This window comes from Triturus cristatus, chromosome 7, assembly GCF_964204655.1.
Source record: "Triturus cristatus chromosome 7, aTriCri1.1, whole genome shotgun sequence".
NCBI classification, from domain to species: domain Eukaryota; kingdom Metazoa; phylum Chordata; class Amphibia; order Caudata; family Salamandridae; genus Triturus; species Triturus cristatus.
Window position 1 is genome coordinate 1298207287 of NC_140590.1, and position 17715 is coordinate 1298225001.

Sequence of the window (17715 nt, forward strand, 5' to 3'; positions counted from 1 at the left end):
CCCGACATCGGTGGGATTTCGTCTACCGAGCCCCTGGTCACTCCTGAGTGACCCAGACTCTGTCCACTCTGCTTTCAGGTTCCTTCCATCAAGAATCCACCTGTGGGTTCCACCAGACACTTTTTTTCTTTCCAGAAGTGGCATTTCTTTGAAGAATCCCATTATGAACGACGGCGGTTTCCAACGCCACTTCATCCCTATGCACCCGACTTCCCTGAGATAGGTAACTCTGGTACTTCGGTATCCACAGGTGGGGTGGCTCTCCAACCTTCTATGTTCCAAAGGGTTTCCTCATAATCTACCAGGAAGGGTCTTGAAACTGTAAAACTGCAACTGCGACTCTCCCATTAAAAATTGTACGTAGCATGCGGTCGTGTTCTCACACTGCACCCGTCCTCCTTGGGGTCCCTACTTACTCACCTTGGGTGGTTCCTTGGGGTCCCAGCGATTCTACATCCTCTAGACACTGTCTTAACTCGAGTTGTGGTTCTTATACCACTATTTTAGTATATGGGTTGGTCTCCCTCTGGAGCCCACTGTGTATTAGTGCTAATTACGATTGTTTCTGTGCTATGGTATTGGGTGCTTTGTGTTTATCTGCGTGTAGCAGATACTGTGAGGTATTTAAGGTGTGTTATAATAATAAATATATATTCTTATAACTACTGTGTGGTTCTCCTTTCATTTAACCAATACAATAAGGTTGCATTCTGGTAAAAAAAAAACGCTTAACATTCCTACAAGACTACGCCTGAAGGTTGCTCTCCACAGCTACCACTTGGATAGCTTTCTAAGGTTATCTTTGACCTCTTGAATCACCATAAGGGCTGTTTGGACTGGTGCAAGGTGCCCACTTTAATTAGTGGACATCATATACCAGGCCTACTTCTCACAGGGGTCACCAGACAAAAACATTTCATAGGCAGCCTCCAGTTTCTCTGGTGATTGAATGGGGCAGAAATGCATCCCAAAGTGGCGTATCTTAGTACTGCTTCCAAAATCTGCCAGAGCTCTGAAAGATCAAAGGATACCCTCCTCATCATCATCGTCCTAACAAAAAAAGTTATCTTTTTGGCTGAAAAATTTCTCACTGGCCATGCAGGATAGAGGATTCCTGCAATGTGCTGGCCCCAGATTTGTCCTGAGAATCTCCCATGGTTGTAAAGCATAGAAGAACCCACACGCTGACCAAAGTTCGCAATCCCTAGAGTTCTGAAGAGAAGCTCCACAATTAAGTTTCCCAGAATCTTCCAGAGTTCTATAGGATACGTTTCCCAAAATACGTTTCTTACAATCTTCAGAATTCCCTAGAGTTGTATAGCGCTAAGATTATTTCCACAGTATTATAATTTTAGCAGAACCTCCATTATACATAGAGCTCTATGGTATAGAAGAAATGTTATTCCCCCTTCAAGTTTGACTAACCGTTCATCTATATCCAGAATTCTGATAGCCCTAAAGTTCTACTGGGTAGAAATACTTCAGACAATAGGTTGCTCACAAGCTGACATTCCTAATTTTAGAAAGTTCTCTAGGAGATGTATAGCAGACTGAGAGTTTAAAACTTCAGGTGTTCTTCACAAAGCAGTAGTGCCCCGTGAAGGGGTGGTTATTTCACACTTGCCACAGTTTAGAATGTCTCCAGCCTTACAAAACATTGTTTTGTCTTTAGATTTCAAGAGCCAGTTACCGGACACCAGGCTGTCAGAGGACCCCACCTTTCAGGGATCACTGACACTGAATGAAGGATGGGAAGACCAGCCTACATGCATCAAGCAGGAGAACATGCTGAACCTCGCTTTCACACTGGGCGCTTTCTTCCTCGGCTTCACGCTACTCCCCTTGCAGATCCTTCTGGATAACTTGCACCTGAGACATATACGCCAGTTTGGAAGGTAGTACGCCAGAAGCAGCTCTCTAGTGATCACACTCTTGTACACGAATTCTAGAATGCACCCAAAATATCAAGACTAACCTTTCTAGCATTCAACTCTACGTCAAACCTATTGCTAGGATCCACAAGCCAGTCACTTAGTGCTAGGATTTAATCCTTAGAGCCTTTGTACTGCAGTCACAAACCATTGCACTCAATCAACAAATTAGATGCCATAGCCAGGATCGTAACCAAAATGCAGTAGTGTAGATTAATGGAAGCAGCTGGCCGCATCTTGTTCAATTCTGATGATGCTTGTATTTTTCCCCTATGTTTTCTGCAGTGCATCCTTCTCTGTCTCCTGCCTGTTGTTGGCGTACATGTCGAGCAGCCCACCGAGTAAGTACCTCTGGCTTGAAGTGCTCGAGAGTAAGCACTTCTCACCTGAGTAGGCCCCTCAGTTAGCACTTACCCTTACAGATTTCAAGTAAACCGCAGCAGCCGGCAAATGCCACTCACTTCCACCAACCCTTGCTGTCAGTGTACTGTACCTCTTTCAAACTGACAGCCTTCATTTGCTACCCCTACCTGAACAACTTACAATGTTCTTTCAGCAATCACCATAGCCCACAAGGAGAGAGATAGAACAGCCTGCTCTCGTTCCTTTATGCGACATCTTGGACCCCAGCAAAGGCAGTGAAATATTGTGCACATTTTCCAAAGAAGAGAACATGTAGTCACATGTCAATACTTACACCAAGGTGCCTAACTAACTAGGACTGGCATCCTAATACACACACGGGGACCCCAAGTAACAGCTGAAATGGGGAACCCAGGCTACCGCCAATATCCTTGGATAGGTGTTCTGCCGACCTAGGAAACCCATCCAGATCTTTCAAGAGATCCTACACTGCTCCCAACAGGGGAGTCACAGACCACGTCCAATATTCTCACACAGGTCACTGTGCCTTTCTCAGAATAATGTCTAATTCCTAACACCAGGACCATAGGGCACAGCTAACATGAGCATCCCAGAGCACTGCTAACAAACAGGTGGGCCCCAGGTCACTGTCAGCATCTTTCACGCACGTAACTTGCCTCAGTGGGAACACCATCCCACTACTTAGGAACCCTGTGCCATTGTTTGGAGATGGATCACAGGTCACTGTCAGCATCTTTCACGCCCGTAACTTGCCTCAGTAGGAACACCATCCCACTACTTAGGAACCCTGTGCCATTGTTTAGAGATGGATCCCAGGTCACTGTCAGCATCTTTCACGCACGTAACTTGCCTCAGTAGGAACACCATCCCACTACTTAGGAACCCTGTGCCATTGTTTAGAGATGGATCACAGGTCACTGTCAGCATCTTTCACGCCCGTAACTTGCCTCAGTAGGAACACCATCCCACTACTTAGGAACCCTGTGCCATTGTTTAGAGATGGATCCCAGGTCACTGTCAGCATCTTTCACGCACGTAACTTGCCTCAGTAGGAACACCATCCCACTACTTAGGAACCCTGTGCCATTGTTTAGAGATGGATCACAGGTCACTGTCAGCATCTTTCACGCCCGTAACTTGCCTCAGTAGGAACACCATCCCACTACTTAGGAACCCTGTGCCATTGTTTGGAGATGGATCACAGGTCACTGTCAGCATCTTTCACGCCCGTAACTTGCCTCAGTAGGAACACCATCCCACTACTTAGGAACCCTGTGCCATTGTTTAGAGATGGATCCCAGGTCACTGTCAGCATCTTTCACGCACGTAACTTGCCTCAGTAGGAACACCATCCCACTACTTAGGAACCCTGTGCCATTGTTTAGAGATGGATCACAGGTCACTGTCAGCATCTTTCACGCCCGTAACTTGCCTCAGTAGGAACACCATCCCACTACTTAGGAACCCTGTGCCATTGTTTAGAGATGGATCCCAGGTCACTGTCAGCATCTTTCACGCACGTAACTTGCCTCAGTAGGAACACCATCCCACTACTTAGGAACCCTGTGCCATTGTTTAGAGATGGACCCCAGGTCACTGTCAGCATCTTTCACGCACGTAACTTGCCTCAGTGGGAACACCATCCCACTACTTAGGAACCCTGTGCCATTGTTTGGAGATGGATCCCAGGTCACTGTCAGCATCTTTCACGCACGTAACTTGCCTCAGTGGGAACACCATCCCACTACTTAGGAACCCTGTGCCATTGTTTAGAGATGGATCCCAGGTCACTGTCAGCATCTTTCACGCACGTAACTTGCCCCAGTGGGAACACCATCCCACTACTTAGGAACCCTGTGCCATTGTTTAGAGATGGATCCCAGGTCACTGTCAGCATCTTTCACGCACGTAACTTGCCTCAGTAGGAACACCATCCCACTACTTAGGAACCCTGTGCCATTGTTTAGAGATGGACCCCAGGTCACTGTCAGCATCTTTCACGCACGTAACTTGCCTCAGTGGGAACACCATCCCACTACTTAGGAACCCTGTGCCATTGTTTGGAGATGGATCCCAGGTCACTGTCAGCATCTTTCACGCACGTAACTTGCCTCAGTGGGAACACCATCCCACTACTTAGGAACCCTGTGCCATTGTTTGGAGATGGATCCCAGGTCACTGTCAGCATCTTTCACGCACGTAACTTGCCTCAGTGGGAACACCATTCCACTACTTAGGAACCCTGTGCCATTGTTTAGAGATGGACCCCAGGTCACTGTCAGCATCTTTCACGCACGTAACTTGCCTCAGTGGGAACACCATCCCACTTCTTAGGAACCCTGTGCCATTGTTTGGAGATGGATCCCAGGTCACTGTCAGCATCTTTCACGCACGTAACTTGCCTCAGTAGGAACACCATCCCACTACTTAGGAACCCTGTGCCATTGTTTAGAGATGGACCCCAGGTCACTGTCAGCATCTTTCACGCACGTAACTTGCCTCAGTGGGAATACCATCCCACTACTTAGGAACCCTGTGCCATTGTTTAGAGATGGATCCCAGGTCACTGTCAGCATCTTTCACGCCCGTAACTTGCCTCAGTAGGAACACCATCCCACTACTTAGGAACCCTGTGCCATTGTTTAGAGATGGATCCCAGGTCACTGTCAGCATCTTTCACGCACGTAACTTGCCTCAGTAGGAACACCATCCCACTACTTAGGAACCCTGTGCCATTGTTTAGAGATGGATCACAGGTCACTGTCAGCATCTTTCACGCCCGTAACTTGCCTCAGTAGGAACACCATCCCACTACTTAGGAACCCTGTGCCATTGTTTGGAGATGGATCACAGGTCACTGTCAGCATCTTTCACGCCCGTAACTTGCCTCAGTAGGAACACCATCCCACTACTTAGGAACCCTGTGCCATTGTTTAGAGATGGATCCCAGGTCACTGTCAGCATCTTTCACGCACGTAACTTGCCTCAGTAGGAACACCATCCCACTACTTAGGAACCCTGTGCCATTGTTTAGAGATGGATCACAGGTCACTGTCAGCATCTTTCACGCCCGTAACTTGCCTCAGTAGGAACACCATCCCACTACTTAGGAACCCTGTGCCATTGTTTAGAGATGGATCCCAGGTCACTGTCAGCATCTTTCACGCACGTAACTTGCCTCAGTAGGAACACCATCCCACTACTTAGGAACCCTGTGCCATTGTTTAGAGATGGACCCCAGGTCACTGTCAGCATCTTTCACGCACGTAACTTGCCTCAGTGGGAACACCATCCCACTACTTAGGAACCCTGTGCCATTGTTTGGAGATGGATCCCAGGTCACTGTCAGCATCTTTCACGCACGTAACTTGCCTCAGTGGGAACACCATCCCACTACTTAGGAACCCTGTGCCATTGTTTAGAGATGGATCCCAGGTCACTGTCAGCATCTTTCACGCACGTAACTTGCCCCAGTGGGAACACCATCCCACTACTTAGGAACCCTGTGCCATTGTTTAGAGATGGATCCCAGGTCACTGTCAGCATCTTTCACGCACGTAACTTGCCTCAGTAGGAACACCATCCCACTACTTAGGAACCCTGTGCCATTGTTTAGAGATGGACCCCAGGTCACTGTCAGCATCTTTCACGCACGTAACTTGCCTCAGTGGGAACACCATCCCACTACTTAGGAACCCTGTGCCATTGTTTGGAGATGGATCCCAGGTCACTGTCAGCATCTTTCACGCACGTAACTTGCCTCAGTGGGAACACCATCCCACTACTTAGGAACCCTGTGCCATTGTTTGGAGATGGATCCCAGGTCACTGTCAGCATCTTTCACGCACGTAACTTGCCTCAGTGGGAACACCATTCCACTACTTAGGAACCCTGTGCCATTGTTTAGAGATGGACCCCAGGTCACTGTCAGCATCTTTCACGCACGTAACTTGCCTCAGTGGGAACACCATCCCACTTCTTAGGAACCCTGTGCCATTGTTTGGAGATGGATCCCAGGTCACTGTCAGCATCTTTCACGCACGTAACTTGCCTCAGTAGGAACACCATCCCACTACTTAGGAACCCTGTGCCATTGTTTAGAGATGGACCCCAGGTCACTGTCAGCATCTTTCACGCACGTAACTTGCCTCAGTGGGAATACCATCCCACTACTTAGGAACCCTGTGCCATTGTTTAGAGATGGATCCCAGGTCACTGTCAGCATCTTTCACGCACGTAACTTGCCTCAGTGGGAACACCATCCCACTACTTAGGAACCCTGTGCCATTGTTTAGAGATGGACCCCAGGTCACTGTCAGCATCTTTCACGCATGTAACTTGCCTCAGTGGGAACACCATCCCACTACTTAGGAACCCTGTGCCATTGTTTAGAGATGGATCCCAGGTCACTGCCAGCATCTTTCACGCACGTAACGTGCCTCAGTAGGAACACCATCCCACTACTTAGGAACCCTGTGCCATTTTTTGGAGATGGATCCCAGGTCACTGTCAGCATCTTTCACGCCCGTAACTTGCCTCAGTAGGAACACCATCCCACTACTTAGGAACCCTGTGCCATTGTTTGGAGATGGATCCCAGGTCACTGTCAGCATCTTTCACGCCCGTAACTTGCCTCAGTAGGAACACCATCCCACTACTTAGGAACCCTGTGCCATTGTTTAGAGATGGATCCCAGGTCACTGTCAGCATCTTTCACGCACGTAACTTGCCTCAGTAGGAACACCATCCCACTACTTAGGAACCCTGTGCCATTGTTTAGAGATGGATCACAGGTCACTGTCAGCATCTTTCACGCCCGTAACTTGCCTCAGTAGGAACACCATCCCACTACTTAGGAACCCTGTGCCATTGTTTAGAGATGGATCCCAGGTCACTGTCAGCATCTTTCACGCACGTAACTTGCCTCAGTAGGAACACCATCCCACTACTTAGGAACCCTGTGCCATTGTTTAGAGATGGACCCCAGGTCACTGTCAGCATCTTTCACGCACGTAACTTGCCTCAGTGGGAACACCATCCCACTACTTAGGAACCCTGTGCCATTGTTTGGAGATGGATCCCAGGTCACTGTCAGCATCTTTCACGCACGTAACTTGCCTCAGTGGGAACACCATCCCACTACTTAGGAACCCTGTGCCATTGTTTAGAGATGGATCCCAGGTCACTGTCAGCATCTTTCACGCACGTAACTTGCCCCAGTGGGAACACCATCCCACTACTTAGGAACCCTGTGCCATTGTTTAGAGATGGATCCCAGGTCACTGTCAGCATCTTTCACGCACGTAACTTGCCTCAGTAGGAACACCATCCCACTACTTAGGAACCCTGTGCCATTGTTTAGAGATGGACCCCAGGTCACTGTCAGCATCTTTCACGCACGTAACTTGCCTCAGTGGGAACACCATCCCACTACTTAGGAACCCTGTGCCATTGTTTGGAGATGGATCCCAGGTCACTGTCAGCATCTTTCACGCACGTAACTTGCCTCAGTGGGAACACCATCCCACTACTTAGGAACCCTGTGCCATTGTTTGGAGATGGATCCCAGGTCACTGTCAGCATCTTTCACGCACGTAACTTGCCTCAGTGGGAACACCATTCCACTACTTAGGAACCCTGTGCCATTGTTTAGAGATGGACCCCAGGTCACTGTCAGCATCTTTCACGCACGTAACTTGCCTCAGTGGGAACACCATCCCACTTCTTAGGAACCCTGTGCCATTGTTTGGAGATGGATCCCAGGTCACTGTCAGCATCTTTCACGCACGTAACTTGCCTCAGTAGGAACACCATCCCACTACTTAGGAACCCTGTGCCATTGTTTAGAGATGGACCCCAGGTCACTGTCAGCATCTTTCACGCACGTAACTTGCCTCAGTGGGAATACCATCCCACTACTTAGGAACCCTGTGCCATTGTTTAGAGATGGATCCCAGGTCACTGTCAGCATCTTTCACGCACGTAACTTGCCTCAGTGGGAACACCATCCCACTACTTAGGAACCCTGTGCCATTGTTTAGAGATGGACCCCAGGTCACTGTCAGCATCTTTCACGCATGTAACTTGCCTCAGTGGGAACACCATCCCACTACTTAGGAACCCTGTGCCATTGCTTAGAGATGGATCCCAGGTCACTGCCAGCATCTTTCACGCACGTAACGTGCCTCAGTAGGAACACCATCCCACTACTTAGGAACCCTGTGCCATTTTTTGGAGATGGATCCCAGGTCACTGTCAGCATCTTTCACGCACGTAACTTGCCTCAGTGGGAACACCATCCCACTACTTAGGAACCCTGTGCCATTGTTTAGAGATGGATCCCAGGTCACTGTCAGCATCTTTCACGCACGTAACTTGCCTCAGTAGGAACACCATCCCACTACTTAGGAACCCTGTGCCATTGTTTAGAGATGGACCCCGGGTCACTGTCAGCATCTTTCACGCACGTAACTTGCCTCAGTGGGAACACCATCCCACTACTTAGGAACCCTGTGCCATTGTTTGGAGATGGATCCCAGGTCACTGTCAGCATCTTTCACGCACGTAACTTGCCTCAGTGGGAACACCATCCCACTACTTAGGAACCCTGTGCCATTGTTTAGAGATGGATCCCAGGTCACTGTCAGCATCTTTCACACACGTAACTTGCCTCAGTGGGAACACCATCCCTCTACTTAGGAACCCTGTGCCATTGTTTAGAGATGGATCCCAGGTCACTGTCAGCATCTTTCACGCACGTAACTTGCCTCAGTGGGAACACCATCCCACTACTTAGGAACCCTGTGCCATTGTTTAGAGATGGGCCCCAAGTCACTGTCAGCATCTTTCACGCACGTAACTTGCCTCAGTAGGAACACCACCCACTACTTAGGAACCCTGTGCCATTGTTTAGAGATGGATCCCAGGTCACTGTCAGCATCTTTCACGCACGTAACTTGCCTCAGTAGGAACTCAGCATCTTTCACGCACGTAACTTGCCTCAGTGGGAACACCATCCCACTACTTAGGAACCCTGTGCCATTGTTTACTGATGGACACCAGGTCACTGTCAGCATCTTTCACGCACGTAACTTGCCTCAGTAGGAACACCATCCCACTACTTAGGAACCCTGTGCCATTGTTTAGAGATGGACCCCAGTTCACTGTCAGCATCTTTCACGCACGTAACTTGCCTCAGTAGGAACACCATCCCTCTACTTAGGAACCCTGTGCCATTGTTTAGAGATGGATCCCAGGTCATGCAGTCAGGCAGATCCTTGTCCTACTGAGATACAATTCCAGAGTTTAACACGGGCATCTCAAATCATGCCACAGCTCATAGGATTTCAGGCCACGGCTAGCACATAAGTGAAAACCATGGTTAACATACGGACCCCAGGTCATAACTAAAAGGGGGAGTCCACTACTAAGAAGGGTGCTCAGGTCACTTTTAACATATTTCTTTCATTTACAGAAACGTCTTTCTTCCTGATGTTTGCCATGGTGGCAAATGGCATAGGGGGCTCCTGCATCATATTCTCCACTCTGACGGTAAGCAATCTCTATTTTTCCTAAACACATACAGTCCTATCTGAAAGCAGACCAGTTGTTCATGCTAACCCTGTTCCGCTTGAAAGTGTCCTTGCAATCCTGGTATCCAGTCTCAGGAAAAGTGAGAAACACTCTTCTGTCACCTACCTGAAGATTGTGTGCTTCGGCCTGAATATTTTATTGTTCCGCCCTAACAATACTAAACAGGCCTTTCAATTGTGTAAATCCAATTTGCCATGTGGGATTTCCCACAAATCAGACACTGGTGCTCCTTCCTTCACTCCATATTCAATGGCACCCTGGCCAGTGGATGTTTGCATGCATAGTTGAACCAGAAATGATCCCTGTGAAAACCGCTATTGATCAGTCTGTAACCTGTGGAGTGTTCAAAAGTGAGATTGTGCACGGTGAGGAGGATAACGCTTAGAAAGGTCCCTCAACGTCATCAGGAGTGGACAATGTTTTCTGTGAAGCCACCAGCCCTGAAAGAGGGCATTGAGTTTTTACCATCTTCTGCACCCTCTAAGCAGCAGAGCTTTTGACAGTGGGAAGGCAAATTTACAAGCCCGGCTCTAGTCTTACAATATCTGTGAAAAGTGCACATTTTCCAGAAGTAGCCGTACTTATTCTGAGTTCAGTCTTAATATGTCTTTGTTAAAGTTAAACATTTCCTGATTATTTAAAAAAAGAGTTGACTTAATGTTGTAATTTAGCAATTCCAGCGGTTGCTGCTGTGATGATCAATGAGACAATGGGGCCTATTTATAGGGAATTGGCTTAGGGCAGCGCCGCAAGTCTTCTTGCTGCGCTGCCCTATGCCAATGTAAAAGGGCAGGAATGCACTGCATTTATGCAATATGGTGTATTCCTTTTCCCAGCGCTGTCGTGCCACGGGCTGCCTCGCGTCAACACAGATCCCCTTGCAGCATGGCGCAAAGGTGTCTGCTTTGCATGCAGGATAAGTACATTATGGAGGGATGTTTTTCTGACAAAGACAGATATTTATAAAAGTCTGTGTTAATATACGGACAATCTAAATTCAAATATGTGTAGTATACCAGGATACCTTTGATGGATTCTCTCAATTTGATGGTCTGTATTCTGGATAAATATAATTTATTCTGTGGAGTTGGCAATGATTTATTAATGTCATTAGGAAAATATGTACGGTCAAATTTACAAAGGTTTTGGGTCAGGTTTGCAATTTGCATTACTTTTATAACGCAGGCCCAATGCAAAATTCTTTTCAGAAATTACCGACCAATGCAAATTGGCATTTGTGTTATTTTGTAAGAAAAATTCAAGCAAAGCAGTGCAAAGCACTGCCTTGCGTTAGTCTGCACCAAGAAAGGATTCCAAAGGTGGTACGTGGGCATACCTGTGCAACCTCTAATGATTTCTTTTTTTTAATTTTTATTTCAAATCCTTTTTATTGATAAAGAAATAGAAAAATGACAAAGACATACACTAAATGACATGTGCATTCCCCGAACAAACAGACCCATAGTACCTGAGAACTGGCAAGTCTATAGATGAGTCACACCCATCACGGACATATATGGAGTCATATTCCTCAAACACATAGTAATAAAATCCGTAGGTCAGGACAATGATTCGGACCCTCACGTCCGAGTAACATGGACTAGCTTATAACAAATTAAATTAAATTAAATTAAACTAAGATATGTCATGAAACCACGCTCAGCATACCAAGCTCCGATTGCGCTATGTTGAGTGAGCACCATAACTGCCAATGCCTTATTTCATGTGTGTTACCTTTCCGAGTCCGCCACGCCCCTTACTCTATAGCTTTATCAGCCATAATTCTGCCTCTTCCATTCAGGGTGGGTCAAATGAGAACGAAGATCTATCTAGGGCAACCTCTAATGATTTCTGATGCAAAACCCTATCTGCTAACAATTGTAGACAGGGTTCTACACTAAAAATGAGCACCACTGCAGAAGTGCTTTTATTTCTCCTAACTTATCCCACTTTGCATGTGTGCTGCACTGTAAAGCACGCTTGCACAGTAGGAAACGTTTTAAGCTCAGTCTAAGCATAGTATTTTGTACTGGAAGGGTAACCTTCCTGTACAAACTATTCTGGAATCACACACACACACCTTTGCACTATGGAGCAAAGGTGTGTGTGTTGGGCTAGGTAGTATGGTTCTGCGCCAGCACTGGGGAGAGCCGGAACTTGTTATATCTCTGTAGATATGGCGTTTGCTGTTCTTTGCCCTTTTATTGCTGCGCTGGGTTCTGTGACAATTTTGTAAATCTGGGCCCTAATTTGATAATTTCTATGCTAAAAGACGAAACAATAAGCTTCTAATTGGTGTAAGTAGTAACAGGGGGTTCCATACCCCGACGCCACAAATAAAGGGTGGTCGGGTAGGTGGAGGGAATGCGGGAGGGGGAGCACCGAGGGGGATCTCATGGGGGGTGTTAGAAATATTAGATTAAGAAAAAACGTACCTTTAGCTGCCGGCCACCTCCAGCGTCGCGTCGCGTTCACCGCCTTTCCTCTCCCTGGGTCCCAGCAGCCCTGGGACAGACTACCATCCAATCCCCGTGCTGCGGAGCAGCGTGGAGATTGGCCTGAGCGGGCTAGAAAGATGCTCCGCTCAGGCCAGGGAGTCTGTGGGGGTTTTTCCAGCCTGGCTCCTCACTGCAGCCATGCTGGAGAAACCTAAGTGGGCATGTGTGTTTTGGTCGGCCTGAGACGGCCAGCCAAACACACATGAGCACTTAGGGAGTGCACGCAGCACTCCTCCTCCCTCCTATGCCTCTTCCCGCCCCTCCCTACAGCGCTGGCTAAGAGCCGCCAAACGGAAAATAAAATGTTGCAAGAACGTCGCTTTATTTTAAATGTGCTGGCTCTGAGCCAGGCAGTGGGGCGACGCTCCTCCGCCATTGCAGAGGAGCTGCTGCTGCTCCTTGGGAGAAGAAGCAGAAGAGGATATTTATCTGGGTACAGTATTGTCCACAGAATACAGAACTGTCTCAGGTAGAAACATGGCCCACGAAATATTTCTTATAGATGGCATTCCAGGGAGAAACTTCAACGTCCGGTACAAAGCGAGCTACACAAGTTCCAAAATGCTATATGTCAGGGCAGCCAAGCTCAGAGCTGGCGGGCAGGATTTTCACCAGCATTCTGTGACGGCAGCCCATGGTCAGTAAGCCCTAGTTATTGGTGGAAACATACCGAGACCGACAGTTTGAGAAAATTCCTTTCTTTTTCCTTGAAAACTTTATTGGTATTTTAAAATGATATACACTAATAAAACCTGTAATATACATTTTGAACATACAGTTATAATCAAAGTGTGCTCTCAACAACCGTGGTGTGTCTTAACCTCGTTCATCATGTATGTTTCCAAGTTGGGGTTGCAAAGCACAAACCTAGCTGAAAGGCCGTGCTGCGCTGTACAAGGACAAAGACTGAGATGCAGCCAATCAGTGACTGGAAGAGTAGCATACTTCTAAGAGGGGAAGTGGACTGTTACAGCATTGTGGTGTAGCATTCTTCCCAAAAAGTGTACCTTTAGTGTTTTACGAAACTGGAGAGGGTTGGGGCCGTCCTGAGGGTTAAAGGGGTGCTGTTTCAGATTCTTGGTTCATAAATATAGAAGGGGCACGGCTCCAGGTTTCTGAGTCATCCAAGATTTTAGGCCTGTTAGACAGATAAGCTGCTAGTGATAGAGTGCAGATGATGAGGCTGGTTTGAAAGATGGTGTGAGCCGACAAAGGATGCTCTATTAGAGTGTGGAGGACGTGGTCATATTTCTTCAGGTTTTTGATGAAGCATACTGCAGTATGAAGGATGACTTAAATAAAAGTCCGATGTGGAGTCTGGGAGGGCCCCGAGCAGGGCGTTGCCCATATAAGATGCACTAGTAGAAGGACTTGACTTGGAGTTCTGAAGTTACATTCTAGGATGAACAAATTCACTTTCTTCAGTAGAAAGAGTTGAGACCAGGCCTTCTTGGCTTTCTTGGCAATGTGTTCCTTAAGAATGAGATTGGTGTTCAGGGTGAACCCGAGTGACTTGGTGCTGGATGGAAATGCAATCAGTCTGGGTCACTGTTTTTGAGCCGCGTTTAGATTAGTTGTTGCTTGTTATTATCAAACAGCAGGAATTCAGTTTTGATGAGTTTAAGATTTAGGTGGGTGCTGGACAACCAGGACTGATGAGGTACAATCAGTGCTTGATGCATTAGATGCTTAGAGCCAGGCGCGGCCCGTGCAGGTAAGAGTGGTGGGGGGTAGTCGATAGACAATGACGAGGGAAACAAAACAAAAAAACCATTTTTAAGTTTCCCTCGTCGTCGTTTGTGGACTCCCGCCACCCGCCCCCTGCTCTAACATGCATGGGCCACGCCTGCTTGCAGCACAGAATACCTTCAAGTAAAGTTCTACATCTACCTATTGGTTAATTGTTATGCTATTATCGGTGAGTAGAGTCTAAAAGGTTTGATGTAGCAGTTAAAGATGACGGGGGACAAGATGGATCCTTTGGTAAATCTGCAGGTGATAAGGAACTTCTGGGACCTGTGAAAAAACATATGGCATTTAGATAAGTGGGGGAACCGAAGAACCACAGTGAAAAGAAACAAGACTTCAGAGCATTGATAGAGTTAGATGGTTGATGGAGTCGAATGTGTCTGGGTCGGAATGGGAATGGTATGGTCTAGTATTGTATCAGTGAAAATGAGCTTGTTTGCATGACAGAGATGAAATTCTCCTTAAAAGTACTGGCCTGGATAACTTTTGTTTCTACACAATCCATGGGAAAAATACTTATGACATTTCACAAATCATGGAGGAAATGACATTGCTTTAAACCCCTTTCACCCCAACACAAGGAGCAACATCACACAGAATTTGACCATGACGAAATCACAAGAAGTTAATAGAAAATATTGTTAAAAAACCTACAAAAACAGTATAAAAAGTCAAGAGCCACGAAATGTTAGAGAAGTAGGCAGTGGGAAGTGTATAGGGCTGCATAGGGGACACAAGCGTAATCACAGTTGATATTTTGATATTAACCAGGCCATCAGTTACTATGCCGCAAAATAATTTGCTGTCCGTTTCACATTAGTTCCACTTTCACAAAAAAAGTTTCTCTACTTTGTGGGTGTTAGGGACTCCAGAGATTTTGTTTCGAAAAGTGCTGTTAACAAATATAGCATCGTTTTGCATATTTACTTAGAACTTGTGAGAAGAAAGGTCTCCTAGAAACCTGACATTTAGAGAAGCCAGCTATCAAGACTTCTCTTGCTGACGTTACACTAGTTCTGAAGAAAAAAACAAAAAGGGGAAGAATTTGAGGTTCAGATACTGCCACGGTCAAGTGTCAAGCAAGTCTCAGACAAGGACATGCGTTACCATACACACTGCCTATGTTTTATCTTCAGAAGCAGAAGTGCGGTGTACAGAAGCAGTTGCACCTAGAGAGGACGGCCGGGCTCGCACGAAAATGAGGGTGTTACTTCTGAAAGAGTGGGAGTGCTCGGGAAAGAGCCAGGCACACGTTAGGCTAATATTGTGGGCCCCCCAAATTGGACTCACACTGTCTTTCAGAGGCTAGGGCCTGCTGGCAAGACATTACAGATTCTCCTAAACACCCGTTCGCCCTAGCCCCACAGAAAGAGCTCGACTCACCAAGCTGTCTGCCCATGTCTGTTATCATAATTTATCTTGATAAACTGAAAACTGCACGTTCACTGAAACGTTTCTTGAGCTGTACAATTGAAAGACGTTTATGTAACCAATGAAGTAAGTCTGCTTTAGCACATTCGCTTGTCTGTACAGCCAGGGTTTTTATAAGGATCAGAAAATACTTTTCTGGGAGAGAATTCCACAGCAAGGGACTTAGATTGAAAAGCACCAGCCATCCACCCCTTTCCTTGAGTATCTATGGATAAGTGGATAGTTCGAGCCAGATAATCCGAGGGCTCGAACTGAGGTGTATCTGCGTGTTCAGGGGGCGAGAGGCCGTGTAGTTAAAGGCTTTGAAAGTGTTGCAACAAGTCTTAAACTGTACTCTCTGTTCAAAAGGTCATCAGTGGAGTTGCGTCAGTACAGGTGTTACATGGGCGCTCCTTGGCAAGTCATAAATACATTGAGCAGCTTTGTTTCGCATTACTTGTAACCTGTAGATGGTGTTGGCAGGTAGGCCCAGAAATATTGAATTAACATAGTCCAATCTTGAAGTGTTTGTTACCATAATTGCCGTTTCTAAGGCCACTACCCCTAAACGCTTTGCCGATGTCTTTGGCACAGGGGTGTTTACTGGCTCTGGTGGCCAATACCTGCTTGTCCAGAGATCACAGCACGAAGTTTTAATTGATTACTGCCCATTCAGCTCCAGACGAACGCCTGCATTTAGGAGCTCTTACTGGGATGTTGTGGAGCCATCAATGAAGAGACTTTGTGAGTCATCTGCATAAGAGTATAATCTACCTTTTGTAAACAGTTCCTTTATTATGGGCCTAATGTACACATTAAACAGGTGCAGTGAAAGGGAGGAGGCCAGAGGAACTCTGCACGTCAGCTGTGACCAGGGGCGTCTCCTCCGAGCGGCGTTGCCACACTTCCTTTCAGCACTGCTAAAAGTGAAAAATAAAATGATAATAACACATGGTTATTATAATTGTATTTCTTGTGCTGACGCAGGCTGCACAGGGGGGAGGAGTGGTGGCACTCTCTTAAGTGCCCATGACTTTTTGCCGGACATTTTGAGCCAGCCAAACAGTCAGTGCACTTTGCATGTTCTCCATCCAGGCTGCATTACAGTTTGGGTGGAGATCATGCCCAAGCTCCAAATTCCCTGTCTGAGTGCCGAACTACACAATGCTGCATTGAAGCGATGTGATTGGAAAGGATATTTCAAATTGTATTAAATGATTGACAGCATTTACCGTTATTAGTTTTTATCCATATTTATAAATAAAGACTGAAAATATGTTTTTCTCTTTGTATTAATCTCTATAAATTAGTACGGACAGAAAACGAGGAGCCTTATTTATTTTGGGGTCATTATTGCTGGCAGTGCCGGTCCAAAGAGAGCTCAGTATTTTGAGTGCCTGCTGCAGAGATTTGTGTTTTACCTACAGGTTTGAATCCTGGGAGGGATGAATTAATATATAATCCTTTTTTATTAAATGAGGATGCTGTCAATCATGACTGCCAGGCCAGTAGCTGTGCTGATTGACAGATAATACATTAAAAAAGCAAAAAGGTTCCCAATGAAGCTTAAAAAGTGGCAGTTGGCACATGGTTGATACCAAGATTTGCATGTGTCCATTTGAGTAATCTGATTTTTCATCTATGAGTATTCATATCATTGAAACCTGTCAGGCATTCAGGGCGGCAATGGGAACGCGAAGCAGCCCTGACAAATGTTGTCAGACTCGCCCCCATACAGTGCACAGCAGCCTAGCATGTGACCCTGACCACTGCAAGAGGGGTTGGGGGGTTCTCCACTCAAGAAAATTTGGAGAAACATTGTAAAAAATGTGCATTCTACAATAAATATATCATCATATATTCAATTCTATAAATTTTTAAAGAATAGTAAATGATGACCTTACCCTGCATCAGGATACGGCAATCTTTATTTGGGATCTCCAAGTATTCCTTCACTATCACCCTCCACCAAATGCCTCTCATCTCTTCAAAGCCCCTTTCTCACATGTATTTAATTTGTTTTATAGTGTCAATCATAGCAGTGTAGGGTATCCGAGCATTATACATCACATACACATACAGAGACAATGAATCATTTGTGTGTAAATCAGAGTATAGAACATGTTACATAAGACAGGAGTCTACAAAGT

At 46.4% G+C, this 17715-nt stretch overlaps 1 protein-coding gene across 3 annotated transcripts in view; it reads left to right on the forward strand.

Annotated features, from left to right (window-relative positions):
• LOC146811936 (large neutral amino acids transporter small subunit 4-like) overlaps positions 1-17715 on the forward strand; it is a 356611-nt gene that overhangs the window by 90498 nt on the left and 248398 nt on the right. For all 3 annotated transcript variants that reach the window (XM_085618902.1, XM_085618904.1, XM_085618903.1), the window contains exons 3-5: positions 1673-1895; positions 2217-2272; positions 9790-9866. In XM_085618902.1, the coding sequence (XP_085475028.1) occupies positions 1673-1895; positions 2217-2272; positions 9790-9866 (356 nt within the window). The remainder of the gene's footprint in view (positions 1-1672; positions 1896-2216; positions 2273-9789; positions 9867-17715) is intronic.